Source organism: Lagenorhynchus albirostris, chromosome 2, assembly GCF_949774975.1.
Source record: "Lagenorhynchus albirostris chromosome 2, mLagAlb1.1, whole genome shotgun sequence".
Taxonomy (NCBI): domain Eukaryota; kingdom Metazoa; phylum Chordata; class Mammalia; order Artiodactyla; family Delphinidae; genus Lagenorhynchus; species Lagenorhynchus albirostris.
In genome coordinates, this window is record NC_083096.1 from 87,215,218 (window position 1) to 87,236,479 (window position 21,262).

General features: G+C 36.9%; 1 protein-coding gene across 2 annotated transcripts in view; it reads left to right on the forward strand.

Moving 5' to 3' along the window:
- SLC16A1 (solute carrier family 16 member 1) overlaps positions 1-21,073 on the forward strand; it is a 34,617-nt gene extending 13,544 nt beyond the window's left edge. Inside the window, exons 2-5 of one of the 2 annotated variants that reach the window (XM_060139316.1) lie at positions 5,673-5,933; positions 10,447-10,590; positions 16,156-16,200; positions 19,297-21,073. In XM_060139316.1, the coding sequence (XP_059995299.1) occupies positions 5,717-5,933; positions 10,447-10,590; positions 16,156-16,200; positions 19,297-19,574 (684 nt within the window). In that variant the 5' untranslated portion in view covers positions 5,673-5,716 and the 3' untranslated portion in view covers positions 19,575-21,073. Of the gene's footprint in view, positions 1-5,672; positions 5,934-10,446; positions 10,591-16,155; positions 17,023-19,296 lie in introns of both variants that reach the window. The other variant, XM_060139315.1, reaches the window with a different exon arrangement.
- Positions 21,074-21,262: the final 189 nt, after the last annotated feature.

The following is a 21,262-nucleotide window of genomic DNA, read 5'->3' on the forward strand; positions in this document are numbered from 1 at the left end:
AGGCCACAACAGTGAGAAGCCCGCGTACCCCCAAAAATAAATAAACTAATTAAAAAAAAAAACCTAAAAGTAGAATCACCATATGACCCAGCAACCCCACTACTGGGCATATACCCTGAGAAAACCGTAATTCAAAAAGATACATGTACCACAATGTTCATTGCAGCACTATTTACAATAGACAGGACATGGAAGCAACCTAAGTGTCCATTGACAGATGAATGGATAAAGATGTGGCACATATATACAATGGAATATTACTCAACCATAAAAAGGAACGAAATTGACTTACTTGTAATGAGGTGGATGGACTTAGAGTCTGTTATACAGAGTGAAGTAAGTCAGAAAGAGAAAAAACCATATGCTAACGCACATATATGGAATCTAAAAAAACGGTACTGATGAACCTAGTGGCAGGACAGGAATAAAGATGCAGAGAGAGAACGGATTTGAGGACACAGGGTGGGAAGGGGAAGCTGGGACTAAGACAGTAGCGTTGACGTATATACCCTATCACTTTTCAAAAAAATCTTCCTGTCGCTTTCAGGCAAATACTAGAGAGTCATAAAATAATAGCTAAGCTAATAGGAAGGCTACTGTGCACATCGTAAGGTTTAAAATATTAAACTTTAATCTCTTTTAGCCTCTGGACTTGAGTATTCCTTCTTCTCAGTGGGGCTCTGAATACTGTGCCGGGGGCCTGCTCACATAATTTACTTTCTGAATGAACCCTTTTGTTTATAGCTGAGATTTGGTCAGTTTAAAAGAAAATAGTGTGTTTAGATAATGACATTACACACTTTCTGTTAGGTACCATCAGAATTTTTAAGTTAGGAAGGACAGCCATTTGTTGGATGGTGGCAGAACTGTATTTGAATCCACGTCTGGTTTTTTGAAGTGTTCTTTTGAAATTTGGATAATCTTGTTTCTTATACTTTTTATTTCCTAATCTTTTTAAAGCTTCTTCAAGTTTTAAATCTTAAGTTTTATACTATGGAATAAGGTATTATTAACTTGATGAGACAAGTCTTAGAGACTAAAAATTGTAACTGCTGTAACTAACTGGGACAAATCATAGCTGGCAGCGAAGCTCAAAGTTTAATCACGTCCAGCACGTATTAGCCGTTGGAGTCAGAGCTTGGTGTGTTAAGCAGCTCTACCGTCTGTGTGTGGGTGTCTCTCTCCGTGTGTGCAAACATTCTGAGGCAAAGTAATCTTTTTAGTGGTTCTTTGGTTGAAAAATTTCAAGTGCTTTTCTCTTTTTTCATAATTAGATGAAGGAAAAACTCAAAATTAATGCCCGGAGCCGTTCTGTTTAACATAATTTTAGCATCCAGACTGTTTCCTTCAGCAGAACTGAGCTGTTAAATAGCTTTTATTTATATTCATTCCAGTAGAAATTTAAGGAAGCTTCAACATGTAAATATTTTTGTCCCACCTGAATCATAGGTAAGTGAAATGCCCTAGGACGAGGTCTTTACTCTTTCAACTGGGTTATATTTTTAATGGAATTATTCTCCAGATTCTCAGATTCAGATACCCTTAACTAAACATCATCTCTCCTGAGAATAGAGGCCTGAGGTCTTCTGCTTCTCCTTTTCTAATTTGCTTTATCCAAAAGCCCTTAGATCCACTACACAAGGAAAGTATATCTCTCATTTATACCAGTTCTTAACTGTGGTTCACTGCCACAGGCTGTAAAAATCTCTGGGGCCCCCAAAGGAGGGAACATTCCAGAATACATAGTCCCAGAGAGAAAGAGTCTCGTGACAGGGGTTAAGCAGAAATATTGGAAAAGGCAGGACCTTATTCCATCTGGACAACCCACATTCAGTTGGAGTCTCAGAGGAGTGGAAAGAGGGAATGGTGAAGAATCAATATTTGAATATATGGTGGCTGAGAGTTTTTCAAAATTGATGGGAATTCTGTTTTGTCGGTGTGATTATCTGTTAGTTTTATAATCTATGTTTTCTCAATAGTGTTTTTTTAAGATTTTTCTCTGGCTTGTTAGATTTCCTTAAACTGTAGTTCATATTATTCATCAAGTCTGAAATATACTTAGCCATTAACTCTTGAAAATTGTCTCTTCCCTACTTTCTCTGTTCTCTTCTTCCAAAGTCCCATTAGATGTTTGCCAGATCCTCCCATTCTAAACTCCATGTCTCTAAACCTTTCTCCTAGCTTCAGAATAAAGGTCTCCCTGAATTTTATTTTCTTCAAACCCATCCTCCAGTTCATTGTGTTTCTTCCCAGCTATGTTCAGTCTGCTGGTTAACGTATTAATTTTGTTGAATATACTTTTCATTTCTAGAAGTTCTGTTTCAAATGAACTAGTCTTTTTATAGTATTTTGTGTGTGTGTGTTTTCATTTAATGCCTTGTTTCATGCTTTTAATCATTTTAAGTATCCATATCCAATGTCTATAGTTCTGGCTGCGTTGGATTGGTTTTACTTCACTCATGATTAATTGATTCTTGGTGTGTTTTGAAAATTTAGATTGTCAGCTTATACTTGGCAGAGCTTTGTCTGTGGGAAATCTTTGCTAGCAAAATCAAACATATATATCTCTGGAAGAACAATGGAGGTTTCCCACAGATGTTCCCGTGCCAAGCATAAGCTCACGCAGGCCTGTAGTTGTGAATTCTCAGAAGAGAGTCTTCTCTCCTCTTCTTTGTCCTCTTCCTTTTCCTATTCTTTCTTTTAACCATCCAGATAGGCAAGACAGAGGAATTTGCCTGCCATCTTCTTTTCCTTCTGTATTATCTCCCTGTGCCACCAGAGTTTATCCTCCTTGACACTGTCCTTGATTATATTTTTTGTTTTGATCAGCTGTATTGAGGTATGATTCACATACAATAAAATGTGCCAATTTAAGATATACAATTCGATGAATAATTACTGCCATAACCATAATAATAGAGCATTTCCATGACCAAAATCAAGTTCTCTTGAAACCCCTTTGCAGTCAGCCTCCTCTCCCCAACCTCCAATCTGTTTTCTAGTACTATAATTTTGCCTTTCCTAGAACTTAATGTAGGCTCATGTCTAGCTTTTTTTCACTTAACATAATGCATTTGTGATTTATCCATGTTCTTGCATGTGTTGGTAGTTGGTTCCTTTTTATTGCTGAGTAATGTTCCATTGTATGGCTATACCATGATTTGTTTATCCATTCATTTGTTTATGGACATTTGGGTTTTCAGTTTGGGCCATTATGAATAAAGCTACTAGAGAATTCTTATATACGTCTTTGTGAAGATCTATATTTTCATTTCTCTTGGATAATACCTAGAAATGACCGGGTCACATGTTAAATGTATATTTAACTTCATAAGGAGCTGCCAAAATGTTTTCTAACTTGGCTGTATCATTTTGAGTTACCACCAGCAATACAGGAGTTCCGTTTGCTTCATGTCCTTACCAAGTGTTGGTATTATCAGTCTGAAATTTGGTCATTCTAATAGAGATATATTAGTATCTCTATTAGGATTTTAATTTATATTTCACAAACGAATAACAATTTTTAGCATTTTTTCATGTACTTCTTAGGTAAAGTATCTTTTCAAATCTTTTGCACATTTTTTAATTGTGTTGTTTGTCTTTTTGCTATTAAGCCATAAAAGTTCTTTTCATATTCTGGACATGTCTTTTCTTGGATATATGATTTGTATATACTTTCTCCCAATCTGTAGCTTGAAATTCAATTTATAAACTTTTTGTGTGTTTGTGGCTGTGTTGGGTCTTTGTTGCTGCACGCAGGCTTTCTCTAGTTGCGGCGAGCGGGGGCTACTCTTCATTGCAGTGCATGGGCTTCTCATTGCAGTGGCTTCTCTTGTTGCAGAGCACGGGCTCTAGGCACGTGGGCTTCAGTAGTTGTGGCGCACACGCTCTAGAGCACAGGCTCAGTAGTTGTGGCGCACGGGCTTAGTCGCTCTGCAGCATGCGGGATCTTCCAGGACCAGGGCTTGAGCCTGTGTTCCCTACATTGGCAGGTGGATTCTTAACCACTGTGCCACCAGGGAAACCCCAATTTAGAAACTTTTTAATTAACATGGTGCCATGTGCCTTCAGAAATCTTTGCCTAAATTTTGATTTTTTCAAATCATAGGGGTAGGTTATCTATTTAGTTGTTTAATTTCTCAGTAATATTTTGTAGTTTTCAGTGTACACATCTTACACATCAGATTTATCCCTGTTCAGTTTTTTGGTCCTGTTGTAAATGTTTTGTTCAGTGTTTTTTTTAATTTCAAATTCTGATTGTTCTTTCCTGGCTTATAGAGTTGATTTCTATTTATTGGTCTTGTGTCCTGAGATCTAGTTCATTTTTAGTTCTAGTACCTTTTTTTGTATATTCTTTAGAATTACCTACATAGACAATTATGTCTTCTGTGAATGAAGACAGCTTTACTTCTTCCTTTCTAGTCTTTATGCCTTTTATTTCTTTTCCTTGCCTGCACAAACTGACTAGAAACTTTAGTACAATGTTGAGTAGAAGTGATGAAACCTATATCCTTGCCTTTAGGGAAACTTCCCTTTGGGACTGTCTTCTTCCCACCCCTACAATGTCCAGTGTCTTAAATCATATTTGAAGTGTTCAGATGGATTGGAAGGAACAGTATTTAGGAGATGACTCCTACACTGTGAAATTAGGATTTGTGTTTTAGACTAAAGAATGCTGTAGCCAAGAGTGAGTTTGTCATCTGTGACCTGTATTTATTTATTGTATAATACAGTCTGAGTGGAGATAATTTGAAATGGACATGCTAACATACTGTTGTAGGATGAGTTATAGTATAGGGTGGAAGTTGGCTTTGAATAAATTAAAGGAGACCTTCATGAGAAAATAGGTAAGGCTACTATCAAACAAACATTCCCATCTTCTCCCTGTTCATAATCTAACAGGAAGTTTCATTTTCTAACCTTGCTATTCATTAGTACTAGGTGGCTTCAAGAAAACGGGATAATCTTTGATTTGAAACTACCATCTTTTGACATTATAGTTCAACTTGTGAGTTCAACTGTATTGATTAGTTGCGTTGTTTAGGAGTTTAACCAAGGAAGTTAGATAAAAGGAAACTTTTCTGAAATAATTTTCCAGGTCATTAAATGAAATTCTTATGTGTTCAGAATGATCTTTTATTTTGTAAATTGCTACATATCTAGTGAGTCAGGTACCTCCTTCCTATTACTTTTAAGTCAGCATATTAGTAAGAGAAAGTCAGTATTGTAGAATACATGGGAAAAGGGAAAAACTTATAAAGCCTGTATTAAAACCTGAAACTTTTGTAGGGTATGTGTTATGTGAATTTTGTAAGCAGATAGTCAAATAAGACATTTATTTACTTATTTAGTTATTAGTAATTTGAGGGATTATATTAACTGCTAAGACAAGAAGGCTTATTTGAAATACAAAGGCTACATTTATTGAAAAGGATTTGTTTCAGTTATGGTTTCTTAAATGGTGAGGAGCTGTTTTCCTTTAAGCTACTAAAAAATGTGGACAATATCATGTCTCTGAAGTCTCTTTTTCTGATAACGTCCTTAGAAGATAATGTATATTGGCCAAGTAACGTTGAAAAATAGTTCAGTTACTTGAGGGGTGCTTTGTTGTTGGGAATGCTAGGTGGGAGTGTTTTATTGCTGACATTTTATTTAAATTTTGTATCTTTTAGATATTTGGATTTGAACTGCATTTTGGGATTTATCTACACTTAAAATGCCACCGGCAGTTGGAGGTCCAGTTGGATACACCCCCCCAGATGGAGGCTGGGGATGGGCAGTGGTAGTTGGAGCTTTCATTTCCATCGGCTTCTCCTATGCGTTTCCCAAATCTATTACTGTGTTCTTCAAAGAAATTGAAGGTATATTCAACGCCACCACCAGTGAAGTGTCATGGATATCTTCCATCATGTTGGCTGTCATGTATGGTGGAGGTAAGTACCCACTAAGGCCTGCTGTTTTAATTTTCATTAAGCAACCAGATGCTCTGTTTTAGGTAACTTAAAAAAAAATGTTTTATTCGGTGAGGTGTTTTGAAATGGTATTTCTCAGAGCTTTATGTTTAGAGTCACATTTTTTATTCTTGTTAACAATGACAACTCTTGCTTTGTTTGTTGCACTATAGTATTCCGAAACAGAAATAAGAAATTGTGAGGATTTGTTCCAATTCCGTATCATTGAACTTAAAAAAGCTCTCAGAGGGGAAAAAAAAATTTTTTAAACTCTCAGAAAAATGACATGTGCACAACTTATTTTTCTTATTGCTCTCTGCTAGACTCTTGAGGTATAAGTGTAAATAAAGATTTTAAAAAATTGATGTTGGGAGAATTAAAGTAAATCGGGCTAACCTGAATAGCACAGTTTAAAGTCTCAGGTAAAATCTTTTCATAGTGTTAGAATTAAAGAACTGGATAAAATCCTCCTTGTTTTGTTCCTTGTGATATAATTAGTCCTAAAGCATTTCAGCTTCATCTTAAACTTAAGTTTTATCATTTTTTCCCTTTCTGTTTTCTTTGACATGTTGTGAAGGAAATGTGGAGAGTACGTTGCTTACCTTAATATCATTTAAAATACTGTGGGTTTGTTTGTTTGCCTTGGAACATCAAAACACAATTTAACATGTAAAAGTCAAAACCTCCTATAATAATAAAATATGTAGTTGCTTAGTTAGCAGAGATTCGAAAGTTAAGTGTATTTATCGTTTGGGATTGACAGGGTTTCATGTTGCTTATTTAGCTAAGATTTCACTTTTTTAATCATAATTTAGTGCCTCAGATTATTTTCACATGAGCTCTTTAAAAGCCAGTATAAAGATTCTGCAATTCAACTGTAAAACCTTAGTTTAGGCTTCTAATCTGGTGGCAGATTCAACCAATATTTATTAAGCCGGATGCACAGAGTCCTCACTAGGCTAGGTGTGAGTGATAGAGAACACTGATCTTGATCCCTGCCCTTGGGAAGCTTGTAATCCTTTTGAGACAATAATGTAATCTCATGAAACAGGAATAAGTATTTGAAGTCTGTAAATTAATTCAGTGCTTAATCTCATTGCACAGAAAAATGGGTAAGTTTTTTGTGCCTTTAAAATTTTGAACGTATGCCTGTTTTGTCTATTGTAAAATTAAGTGCTTTTTAAAAGAATGTAAGTGCTAAATTATAGTACTTACTTTTTTTTCCTGAGCCCAGAGAAATCAAAAGGGATTTTGGACATTTTCTAGCTTCTGAGAACCAATAATTTTGGAGGCTCTGAACTTGATCTGCCAGGATTTCTAATCAGGTTTTGACTGATGGCTTGAAGAAATTGGCGTAAATATTATCCAGAGGTACTCCAGGTGCTCAGTGTACGTTTAAGCTGATTACAAACAAGAGGTTCACATGCTGCAATTCTAAGAGCAAGAGCTTGAGAGCCGCTGGCATTTTGCATCAGAAGTAAGTGATGTCAGTTGTGCTAATTGCACATGACACTTTCTTTTGGGAAAACAGTTCCTTCTTTGTCCTCACCCAGAGATAACTAGCACATTTCTCTGAATTTGTGTTATAATAGGCCTACAAACTGTACCCCTCTCTATTTTTAATGATAGCTAATTGGGGCCATTCTTCCTGAAATAACTCTGAAAGATAAATTGCATATCAAGAGCCTTGTGGCATAATTTTTACTAAATGGGTTATTTTGTTTTGTTTGGCTCTTAGGTGGTATGACCCCACAAGAATTATATTTAAAACTGCCTTAATTCTTTAACTTGTACATTTCGGCCACACCCTCAACAATAATATGTTTTGAGTTGTGAGTGGTTTAGGGTTAAGTTTTCCTTCCTCCCTGCCTCCCTCCCTCCCTCCCTCCCTCCATGTGCTTTGGTTCACAGATATATACTGATACTTGTTAAAGTATATTTTTAAAGGAGAAGATCTTAGTTACTTACTCTTGGTTTTTGTTTGAGGTTTTCCTTTTTTTTTTTTTTTTTTTGGCGGTACGCGGCCTCTCACTGTTGTGGCCTCTCCCGTTGCGGAGCACAGTCTCCAGACGCGCAGGCTCGGCGGCCATGGCTCACGGACCTTAGCTGCTCCGTGGCATGTGGGATCTTCCCGGACTGAACCCTTGTCCCCTGCATCGGCAGGTGGACTCTCAACCAAAGAAAAGTAGGAGGGGGGCGGAGGAATTGGGAGATTGGGATTGACATATATACACTATTGAAACTATATATAAAATAGATAACTAATGAGAACCTACTGTATGGCATAGGGAACTCACTCTACTCGGTGCTCTGTGATGACCTAAATGGGAAGGAAATCCAAAAAAGAGGGGATATATGTATACGTAGAGCTGATTCATTTTGCTGTACAGTACTGTAAAGCAACTATACTCCAATAAAAATTAATTTTAAAAAATGAAAGTATAAATTCACATATTTTCAGTTCCACAGTAATGTCATCGTAACATCCCTAGTTTAGAACTTAAAATACTGTAGACTTTACAGCATTAACTTCTACTTCACAGAGTCGACAGTGTGGCAGTATTTTTTTATCTTTGTAATTCTGACTATACAAAAATCTGTTTAATGCCTAATTTATATGGACATATTTCATGAATATTCTTTCAGTATTTAATTCTTTCATCACACACAAGCTGTAAATTCAAATTATTTCTAAAGCAGCTGTGGCCTAATATTTTCATGAAGTGACTTAGAAGTTCAATGAGAACTTGTTTATACACATCCTTGGTTGAGCCTGAAGTCTCTCCCGCAGTCATTTCTTGACCAGCCCCTTAGAGAGAATTGGTCCTCAAATACTAGGATATCAAAAGCTTTCATTCCTTCTTGCATGTTTATTATATGTATGTATACATATATACATACCACAGTTTGAATATACATACCATAATTTGAAATTGGGTTCCTTGGGGCCAGAGCCTGTCCTTTTAATCATAGTGTACCATACTGCAACTCTGAATATAGTAGCACTAGAATATGAGTAATGCAGAATTTTTCATAGTGTTTATAGAAATAAAATATGTCAACATATGATCAGTAGTATATTCTGAATATGTGCATTCTGTGTCTGTTTTTAAAAATAGACTTACTACAGAATAAAGTCAGAATTTACTGTGCTAATAGAAGAGAAACTTGATTTGTATGTCTTCTGCTTTATAACTTTGGAACTGTAGTTCCAAAAATACATATGTAATGGGGAGAAAATGGGCTGGATTCAAAACTTGGTTCTCACTAGCTGCAAGTTCAAATATTAGTTCTTCTTGTGTCCCCTTCCCTACTGATGCATTGCAGTGACCCTTTCTTATTTGCAGTCATCTGCCTTAACAAGGCAGACATGTTATGGTGTCATGTAAACAAAGTTGTCATCTCCAAAGTCCAGAGCCATGAAGTAGGGACATAAGTATTATAAATAAATGAAATTCAGAGAATGTCAAATGTCATTCGTTTGTACTCAGCAAATATTGTTAGTCTAAGAGTTGCGTTACAGCTCTTAAAACATTGTTTGCTTTAGATAAGACTCAATTAAGACTTAAAATTTTGGAAAAGGGGAATTACAGTTTATACCTATTTGTAGCAACTAAGGAGAGGCCATTTGATTTTTTTGTATTTGAAAACTGATACATGAAACGCATAAAATCTTTTTATTTGTGATCCTTTTAACACTACACTTTTGTTTGGTTTCTTCTCTCATGTTAAAGAAAAACTGATTTTTTGGTATGCATCTCTTTAGCTGAGGAGATTTAATCTGGTTTATGTTGTTAAACCTGAGAATGTTTAGACCATTATCTGATAATCTTCTACAAACATTTTTTCATAGTTTTGCTGTCACAAAACAGCAGTATAGGCACAGAACCCGGTTAACCCTAGAAGACATTCCATTCAGTTCAATACCTGAGATATCTAGGTGTAAATGGGAACAGTTTTGTTTTGTTTTGTTTTAAATTTAGATGTCCTAATTGCAAAACTACTGAACTTGCAGAAAAAATTGTGTATTTTGCCTTTGTTTTTTCTTCTTTTTAAAAAATATGACACAAACTACACTTATGATGATGTGTAAAGAACACTCTTAAAATCTCTCATCAGTCTGCCTATCCCAAAAATTAACATAGAGCAAACTTACTAAATATGTGTTGATCATATCCTAGATAAATCAAGAAGCCGATGAACGTCTGTTACCAAGGCTTTCAGCCTATTATGCCTTATGAGAGAAAGATTAAGGAAAGACTAGAGTCTTTTATATTTTAGTAAAATTCCATCCAAGATTTCAAGATAGAGAAGATACACAATTAATGATTCTTCTAGCATCTTTATTTTCCAGCACACATACCTATGATTATGAAATAATTATAGATAACAATATTCTTACCATTGCCTTTTGTTGTATCTGCTTATTTGGAAGGACTTGTCGTTTAGTGCCATCAATGCCTTGTGTACCACTAAATTTTTGATTATCTCTTAGGTCCTATCAGCAGTATCCTGGTGAATAAATATGGCAGTCGTCCAATCATGATTGCTGGCGGCTGCTTGTCAGGCTGTGGCTTGATCGCAGCTTCCTTCTGTAACACTGTGCAGGAACTTTACTTGTGTGTCGGAGTCATTGGAGGTGAGTTGATTCATTTTCAAGCATTAATATATCGCTGGCTATTTGGTATTCACCTGCATTGGTCTTTCAGATCTTGAGTGAAAGTCCCTCCTTATAGAAATTATCATTTTGACAACCTGTTAATTTAAGAGCAATAGAAAATCAAGTTTTAAAAAGAAATTGCTGTCATACAGTAGGTGTACATTGTTGAATAAATGAATTGAAAGAAATGATTGTATCCCTTGTCCTAAGAATAGTCAGTATTTGTAGATAAAATGTGTCCAGCAGTCGTTGCAAGGGCGGTCATTGGTTACTATCTCTGTCTCGCTCTCTTTTTAAAAAAAAAAATTTATTTATTTATTTGTTTGTTTGTTTGTTTATGGCTGTGTTAGGTCTTTATTGCTGCCCGTAGCCTTTCTGTAGTTGTGGTGAGCGGCGGCTAGTCTTTGTTGCGGTGCGCGGGCTTCTCATTGTGGTGGCTTCTCTTGTTGCAGAGCGCGGGCTACTCTTCATTGCGGAGCGCGGGTTTCTCATTGCGGTGGCTTCTCTTGTTGCAGAGCACGGGCTCTAGGTGCACGGGCTTCAGTAGTTGTGGCTCGCGGGCTCTAGAGCACAGGCTCAGTAGTTGTGGCGCATGGGCTTAGTTGCTCCGTGGCATGTGGGATCTTCCCAGACCAGGAAGGGCTCGAACCCACGTTCCCTCTGTTGGCAGGTGGATTCTTAACCCCTGTGCCACCAGGGAAGTCCTTTCCCCCTTATTTTAATAGCCAAATTAAGATAATGAACTGCTGATGAGTATGATAAAGATTATGTATAACTTCACAGTCCAGAGACTTTGACTACTAACATTTTTATGTATATATATCCTTCCCAACTTTTTTCTATACACAAACATAACTTTTTTCAGAACAAAAAGGGATACGGTTACATAAAGTATTTTGTAACCAGTTTTTGTCATTTAAGAGCATATCATGAACAACAACCATATGTATGTCGGGCACTGTCTACATGCTGTGGGCATAGGGCAACAAGTCCAGCAAAGTCATGCTGTTTCATGGGAAGAGGCAGACACTGCTACTCAGAAATAAATAAGAAAAATCAGGGAGTGATAAATTCTATACAAAGACCTTGCTGAAGAGATGACCTTAATAGAGTAACAGCAGGGAACTAGCATTGTGAAAATCTAGGGGAACATAGACCCTAAATCAGCAGCGTGCTTGTTAGCACAGGTGAGAATGGTCTGGTATGAGATCTGGGAGATAAGGTCAGGGTAAAGGTTATGGACAGAAAGCCAATAGCAGGTTTGCAATAGGGGAGTGACCTAGTCTGGTTTACTGGTTTAAGTCTCTGAATAGCTTAGACATAAATGGTAAGTAGGGAGCAAGCAGGGGCCAGGGAAGAGCATCTCCAAGTTATTTGAATATTTACTTATACTAGCAACATTTATTGAGTAATTCTTGTTGCAGTAATTTTAAAATATTACTTTTATCGTACATTAAATGTTTATATATATTTTAGGTATATTCCTGGACTTTCTGTCCACTTTCTTCAGTGTTTACCTATTCCTGAGTCAGAGTCACACTATTCTATTGATTGTAGCTTTTTTTTTTTTTTTTTTTTCCTCCCCGGTACGCGGGCCTCTCATTGTTGTGGCCTCTCCCGTTGCGGAGCACAGGCTCTGGACGCGCAGGCTCAGTGGCCATGGCTCACGGGCCCAGACACTCCGCGGCATGTGGGATCTTCCCGGACCGGGGCACGAACCCGTGTCCCCTGCATCGGCAGGCGGACTCGCAACCACTGCGCCACCAGGGAAGCCCAATTGTAGCTTTTTAAAGTCCATTTTAAATATCAGTTCTGTTTAGTCCCATCCTGCATCACCCAAAATTTTCTGGTTGACTCCCATGTGTTCTCTAGTATGTTTTAGAATCATTTAACCTCATCTCCAAAATGAAATGCACTGATATTGTCATTGGAATCACGTCAAGTTAGCACTTACATTTGGGGAGTATTGACATCTTGGCAATGTTGTGTTTAATTATACAAAAACTTTGTATGTTGGTTTTAATTCTCTGGCCCTTCAGGAAAGTTATACAATTTAGCCATTATAAATGGCACACTAAAGTTTTTGGTGCTGTTGTAAAAGGAATAATTTTGTATTGCATAGTCTATTTTAAAAACTGTTTTTAAAACTCTATTTGATAACAGTCTCCTTAATTACATTCTTTGCTTATAATGATCCTTCACGTGACTTGCCAGATTTGACAGTTAATCACCTTCAAATAATATAAATAACAATTATAAAAATAACTACTAACATTTATTGAGTGCTTACTACATGCCAGGTAGTAAGTTCTTTAGTCACAGCAGTGCTGTGCGCCTGTTTTACATACCATGAAACAGTCACAGGAGGGCAACGTGTCTGACATTACACAGCCAATAAGTGATGATGATGAGATTTGAACCTACATAGTCTGGTTTTATTTATTTTTTCACCACACAGTTGATCCCCTTACTCATTTTGCCCTCTGCCTCTTTTCCTCTGGTGACCACTACTCTGTTCTCTATATCTACGTAATTGTTTGGTTTGGTTTGTTAATTTATTTTGTTTTTGTTTGTTGGTTTTGTATTCCACATATGAATGAAATCATTGTGGTATTTGTCTTTCTTCATCTGACTTATTTTACTTGGCATAATGCCCTCAAGTTCCATCCACGTTGTCAGAAATAGCAACATTTCATCTTTTATGGCTGAGTAGTATTTCATTATGTGTGTGTGTGTGAGGGGGTTATGTGTGTGTGTGTGTGTGTATATATATGTATATATATGTGTGTGTATATATATATATATATATATATATATATATATATATACACACATACATCAACGATCTTTATCCATTCGATCGTTGATGGGCACTTACGTTGTTTCCATATCTTGGCTATTGTAAATAATGCTGTGATGAACATGGGTGGGTGCCGTTATCTTTTCAATTTAAGTGTTCTTTTGTATTCTTTGGGTAAATACACAGAAGCGGGATACCTGGATCATATGGTTGTTCAAGTCTTAATTTTTTTAGGAATCTCCATACTGTGTTCCACAGTGGCTGTACCAGTTTATTCCCACCAACAGTGTATGAGTGTTCCCTTTTCTCCACATCCTCGCCAACAGTTGTCATTTCTTCTTTTTGGTAATAGCCATTCTGACAGGTATGAGGTGATCTCATTGTGGTTTTGATTTGCATTTCCCTAATAATTAGTGATATTGAATATCTTTTCATGTGCCTGTTGGCCATCTGTGTGTCTTCTTTGGAAAAATGTCTGTTCAACTGCTCTGCCTTTTTTTTTTGTTTTGGCTACTCCTCACAGCATGCGGCATCTTAGATCCCTAACCAGGGATCGAACCCATGCCTCCTGCAGTGGAAGCTTTGAGTCTTAACCACTGGACTGACAGGGAAGTCCCAACTCTGCCCATTTTATAATTGGGTTTTTTTGTTGTTGTTGAATTGTATGAGTTCTTTATATATTTTGGACATTACCCCTTATCAGATACAGCATTTGCAAATGACTTCTCCCATTCAGTAGGTTCTCTTTTCATTTTATTGATCCACTTCCTTTGCTTTGCAGAAGCAATTTGATGTAATCCCATTTGTTTATTTTTACTTTGGTTTTCTTTGCCTGAGGAGGAGACATATCTAGAAATATATTGCTAAGACCATACTGCCTGCATTTTCTTCTAGGAATTTTATGGTTTCAGATCTTATATTCAAGTCTTTAATCCATTTTGAATAAATTTTTGTGTTTGGTGTGAGATAGTGGTCTAGGTTTTTTGTTTTTTGTTTTTTTTTTGGCATTGGCTGTCTGGTTTTCCCAACACCATTTACTGAGGAGACTATCCTTTCTTACTCTATGTTCTTTGTTCCTCTGCTGTAAATTAATTGTGCATGTATGCATGGGTTTATTTCTGGGCTCTCAATTCTGTTCCATAGATCTATGTATCTATTTCTCTGCCATTACAATGCTGTTTTGATTATTATGGCTTTGTAGTATAGTTTGGAAGCAGGGTGTGTGCTACCTCCAGCTTTGTTCGTTTTTCTCAGGATTGCTTTGGCTATTCGGGGTCTTTTGTGGTTCCATATAAATTTTAGAAATTTTTGTTCTATTTCTGTGAATAATGTCCTTGGGATTTTGATAGGGATTACGTTGAATTTGTAGATTGCTTTAGGTAATAAGGACATTTTGACAATGTTGATCCTTCCAATCCATGAGCACGAGATATCTTTCCATTGATTTGTGTCTTCAATTTCTTTGAACAGTGTTTTATAGTTTTCAGGGTGCAAGTCTTTAACCTCCTTGGTTAAATTTATTCCTAGATATTTTATTCTTTTTCTTAGGATTATAAATGGGGTTGTTAATTTCTGATAGCTCATTGTTAGCATATAGAAATGCAACAGATTTTGACTTATACTGCTTTTGTATGCTGCAATTTTATTGTATTTGTTTATTATTTCTAATAATTTCTTGGTGGAGTCTTCAGGGTTTTCTATACATAAAATCATGATAGTCTACAAACAGTGACAGTTTTACTTCCTTTCCAATTTGGATGCCTTTTCTTTCTTTTTCTTGCCAGATTACTCTGGCTAGTCCACATAGCCTGGCTTTAGAGCTCACACTTTAAACCGCTATACAATATTGTGTGTACTTTCCATTACTTATATCTTTTTTTTAAGTTTATTTTTCATTTTATTGTTTATTGAGGTATAGTTGGTTTACAGTATTAAGTTTCAGGTGTATAGCACAGTGATTCACAATTTTTAAAGGTTATATTCCATTTATAGTTATTATAAAATATTGGCTATATTCTCTGTGTGGTACAGTAGATCCTTGTAGCTTATTTTATATATAATACTTTGTACCTCCTAATTCCCTACCACAATCTTACCCCTCACCCCCTTCCCTCTCTCCACTGTTAACCACCAATTTGTTCTCTATGAGTCTGTTTCTTTTCTATTATATTTGCTAGTTTGTTTTATTTTTTAGATTCCACATATAATTGGTAACATACAGTATTTGCATTACTCTCTCTCTAACTTATCTTATTTCACTTAGCATAATACCCTCCAAGTCCATCCATGTTGTTCCAAATGGCAAATTTTTATTCCTTTTTTATGGCTGAGTAGTATTCCATTGGGGGGAATTATATATATATAATCTCCCCACATCTTCTTTATTCATTCTTCTGTTGGTAGACACTTAGGTTGCTTCCATATCTTGGCAACTGTAAATAATGCTGTCATGAACATTGGGTCTTTTGTAGTTCCATGTAAATTTTAGAATTTTTTGTTCTATTTCTGTGAAAAATGTCCTTGGGATTTTGATAGGGATTGCACTGAACATGTAGGTTGCTTTAGGTAATAAGGACATTTTGACAATGTTAATTCTTCTAATCCATGAGCACAGAATATCTTTCCATTTATTTATATCTTTTTGAATTATATACCTCTTAATTTCTTTGTCTGGTTAAGTAATGCCAAATATGTTTCTGACATTTATTGGAGTATGTGATTCTTTTTTCACCCCCTCTCCCCAGGTCTTGGGCTTGCCTTCAACTTGAATCCAGCTTTAACCATGATTGGCAAGTATTTCTACAAGAGGCGACCGTTGGCAAATGGACTGGCCATGGCAGGCAGCCCTGTGTTCCTTTCTACCCTGGCCCCCCTTAATCAGGCTTTCTTTGGTATCTATGGCTGGAGAGGAAGCTTCCTAATTCTTGGGGGCTTATTATTAAACTGCTGTGTGGCTGGAGCTCTGATGAGACCAATAGGGCCCAAGCCAACCACTGTAGAGAGATATATGTCTAAAGAATCTCTTCCGGAAGCTGGAAAATCTGACGCAAAAAAGGGGGCAAGTGATGCAAATACAGATCTCATTGGAGGAAATCCGAAAGAAGAGAAAAGATCAGTCTTCCAAACACTTAATAAATTCCTGGACTTATCCCTGTTCAAGCACAGAGGCTTTTTGCTCTACCTGTCTGGAAATGTGCTCATGTTTTTTGGACTGTTTACACCTTTGGTCTTTCTTAGTAATTATGGCAAGAGTCAGCATTACTCTAGTGAGAAGTCTGCCTTCCTTCTTTCCATTCTGGCTTTTGTTGACATGGTAGCCAGACCTTCTATGGGACTTGTAGCCAACACAAAGTGGATAAGACCTCGAGTTCAGTATTTTTTTGCTGCTTCTATTATTGCAAATGGAGTTTGTCATCTGGCAGCACCTTTGTCCTCTAGCTACATAGGATTCTGTGTCTATGCGGGATTCTTCGGATTCGCATTTGGGTGGCTCAGCTCAGTATTGTTTGAAACGCTGATGGACCTGGTTGGACCCCAGAGGTTCTCCAGTGCTGTGGGATTGGTGACCATTGTGGAATGCTGTCCTGTCCTGCTGGGGCCACCACTTTTAGGTATAGTATGTCTCCCTATTTGTATGGTTCTAATAACATAAAACAGAAGATTAGGAAGGTGATAGAAGGCAGAAATCAGTGAGCTGCTTGACAGTCTTTCTTCGCTTCTGTACCCTCAGTGCTGGCACAATGCTTGGTACAGCGTAATTGCTCAAATGATAGAACTGAATTAAAGTGAATCATCAAGCTGAAAGAGGAATAAAAACTATTACACACTTAAGTATGTATAATAATTTCTCCTGATAAAAAACCTAACATGTTTATTGTAGAAAAATGTATGTATAACCACCTTTAAAATACTGTTGGTGGTTTCTTTTTAATTGTGGAGTTTATCTCAGCAGTAATATTTAAAATAATAACAGTAGGTACCAGGTGAGGGCTCACAGTATACCAGGGACTATCCTAGTCGTTTTCTATATTCTGCCATATATTACAAGTCTGTGATGTAGGACAATTATTGTTCCCGCTTTATAAATAAAGAAATAGAGGCTTCTAAAAGTGAAATAACTTGTCCAAGATCACACAGCTAGTAAGTAACAATAAAACCCGGTGTATTATTCTCTTAAGAATGCTAAATGGTTTACATTTTAAAATTATTATTGCTACAGAATGCAACAATAATTTGGACTTCTGGATGTGAGTCATGCTTTTGAGATTATGCACCATAAAGCAAGGAAGGATACATAACAGAAGATCCACTACTGACCTGTCCACCCTCTCTCCTCCCTATATATACCCAAGGAGATTCCAAATCCTGTCTGTTTTTGCTTCCTAAATCTCTTTCTAATCTGCCCGTTTTCTCTCCATCACAACTACCACTCTTATCCAAATCTCCTTTCTTCTGTCAGTAGGCTTCTAACTTTACCCATATCCACTCTAGCTGTTCTTCGTCTCTTAGAACACTCCAGTTGCTTCCCACGTTCTCAGGGTGAAGATCAGATTCCCTGCTGTGGCCTACTAGGGCCTGCGTGGCCTGGCCCACCTGTGTCTCCAGCCTCATTTCCCACCACTCAGTTTGCTCTCTGCTTCTCCTCTCACACCCTGTGCTTCCTCCTATCACCTGCCTTTGCACTCGCTGTTCTCTGCCCTGAGCCTTTTCCCATCTCCCTTCTCCTTGATAACTCTTATCCTATAGGTCTTGGCTAAGGTTACACTTTAAGAAAAGGCTTCCTGACCCTAATTGCTGGTCTAAAACCCCTATTTTCTGCCTTCAGACGCTCCTTGTAGCACTTGTCACAGTCTGTGTAGTATTGGATTAACACTTCTCTTCTCCACTGAGCTGTGGATGTTACCTCCTTTGCTCACCCTTAACTCAGGGCCTAGCAGACCCAGGGCCGTGTGTATATTTAGAGAATAAGTATTGCTGAGTGCATGATGCCCTATGTTGGAAAACCGTATGGAATTATATTTGAATTGGTTATTATGTCCTTTATTATGTGTAGGGTTTTCCATAGTTTAATAAATACTATTTTGAGATGCTAATAAATTTTACTGTAACAAGGAATTCATGGCCAAGAAAAGTTTGGAAACGCCAAAGTAAATAAGTTTCTTTACTATCAGGTCTAATAAAGCCTTTAATAGAAAAGACTATGTGTCATTTCCAAATTTACTTGACTTTGCAAACACTAGGGAGTAACCCTGTAGCACAGAAGTTATGGTGCAGGCCTCAGAGTCAGACTTGCTGGGTTGAATCAGCCAACCTGTTTCATTTACAAGCTTTGTGACCTTGGACGAGTTACTTAAGTTTTCTGTACTTCAGTTTTTCTGTTATACAGTGGGGATGATGGTAGAACCTTCCTGTTGTGAGGATTAAGCACTTAGAATGGTGGAAGGGTGTTGCTGTTAGTTAATGTTTTAGCAGAGGATGAGTGTTCACAGGAACGCCCTTTGGGAAATGCTGATGTCAGAGAAAGTACATTGGCCTGGGAGACTGGAATTAGCTCTATGGCCTTGGGCAAGACTACTAAACCTCTTTTGAGCAACAAATTTTTCCATTGAATATTGAGAGGATTGACTCTAGGTGGTCTCTAGGATTTCCCCAATTCAAATTTGCCAAGATTTAATTATTTTCAAGTTCCTAAAGTTAACAGACTGCGCGGGGCCATCCAAAATCAGTGTGACATTATAAGTAAAAGATCAGATAATTATGAGCAGTTTCTTTTTAGATAATTAGTCATTTATGGGCTCTTTGAATGGATTCTTAAGCTTTATTTGGGAAAGGGCGTAACTGTCTACCCACATAATTTTTTTTTTTTTTCTTTTTGACATCTTTAGGTCGTCTCAATGACATATATGGAGACTATAAATACACATACTGGGCATGTGGTATAATCCTTATTGTCGCAGGCATCTATCTTTTCATCGGCATGGGCATCAATTACCGACTTCTTGCAAAAGAACAGAAAGCTGAGCAGCAGCAGAAAAAGGAAAGTAAAGAGGAGGAGACCAGTATAGATGTTGCTGAGAAGCCAAAAGAAGTTACCGATGCAGCAGAATCTGTGGATCCTAAAGACATAGAAGGAGGCCCCAAGGAGGAGGAGAGTCCAGTTTGAACCTGTGGGGCTGATGGGTAAATGGAGCAGCTCATGATCCCAAATGTTCTATTGGCCTGTGATCTACCAGTGGTGCTCAATGCAAATACTGGACATTTCTGTGGGAATCATACCAGGGGTTCATTGATGGAATTTTTGTTTCACTCCTTACCAGTAGCCTGGGCTAAAAATGTCATAGCCTTTGGGAAGGAAGTGGTTGAAAAAGAATGAGAGAAGGAAGTTGGTTTGTGTTTTTGTTTGTTTAAATCTTTGCTTTTAACAGTGTCATGATAATGTGCTGTGATAGTGTGATAATAATATGTGCCTTAAGTTTTAGTCTTTAGGGAGCCTTAACTTTTAAAACCATTCTGCTTAATTCATCCATTTTAAGTGTTCTGTTACAAGGAAAAATAACTAGTTTGAGGCAAATCTAAAATTTAATCTTGCTTCATTGTTATTTGTAATAATAGTGTCAGACATTGTCACTAGAAGATTTGAAAGTTGGGGTTTTTATAAAATCCTGACTAAAATATTTTCCTAGCATCAATAGTTGCTTGGCATATGTGCCTGCTAGATATATATTTAGGAAATTTAAGGCATAAAACTTTGCAAACATCTTGGCTGTTCTAGATGCACTGTACTCATCAGTACACCTCCTCCAGTTATCTTTTCTTGGTTTGCTTATTAGAAGCCAAGTGCTTGAGAGTTGACTTCATTAAATTACTATTTTTGCTCCCCTTTCCAAAGATAAATTTTGAGTGGTCATAGATCACCGCCCCTTTTGAGATCACATAGTATTTCCCCCCCCCACACTGGAAAAATTAGTATTAAAATACACAAAACTGTGTATTTGTGCCTCCTCAGTAAATTAAACATAGACAGGCATTTCAAACAGCAGCTGAATTCAGCTTAGGTTTTTCCAAAACTTCAGTTAAACTGTGAGACTTGGAATCTTTTGTTGTTGTTTTTCCTGGAATTTTCCCCCTTTGATTCATAGTGGTTCCATTTATAGCCACATCTAGCTTAGCACTGTGTGTGAGATAGTCTTTGTGTGTTCAGTTTTTTGGGTTTTTTTAAAAAATATTTGCTAATTAAAGAGACCCATAGAGATTTGGCCCACACAAACCAATAAGGATAAGATTGGGAGAGAAGTTGCTATGTTTGCTTTAATAAGTAACTCCTTTTCTTTTTCTTATAAGGCCTTAAAGAAAATTAATGTTTTGCTTAGAATTATTAGACACATTCTTACTCTTTACATAAACCTAAAGATTTTGTGACCCTTTTCACTTATCTGAAAAGTAGAGAAATGGGTTTAGTATAAGGATAGGAAGGAGGATGGACCAGAATGAAAACTGTAAATATTTTTTCACCTAATATCTTTTAAATGGTGGCAGGAGGATAATGATAGACAGTCAATAAATTATATTCAATGCATTTTTAAATGTCATTGTAATTGACAGTGTGAAAGTATAGGTATAAAACCTTAAGAGGCTGGCTTTTTAAAATAAACTTTTTTTTTTTTAAGAAATGTTTCTTCTTCCATGTGCTTATTTTCTTGAGGAAAATATTTTGTGTCTTCATTTTTATTATCAAGATTCAATTTGGCCCTTCCTAATGTAAATTATTCAGCTTATGTGTGTTGGGATTTGTGCTTATTTTGATTTTTCTCCTTACCTCTTCTTTAAGGCAACCAGGAGGGGAATTTTTTG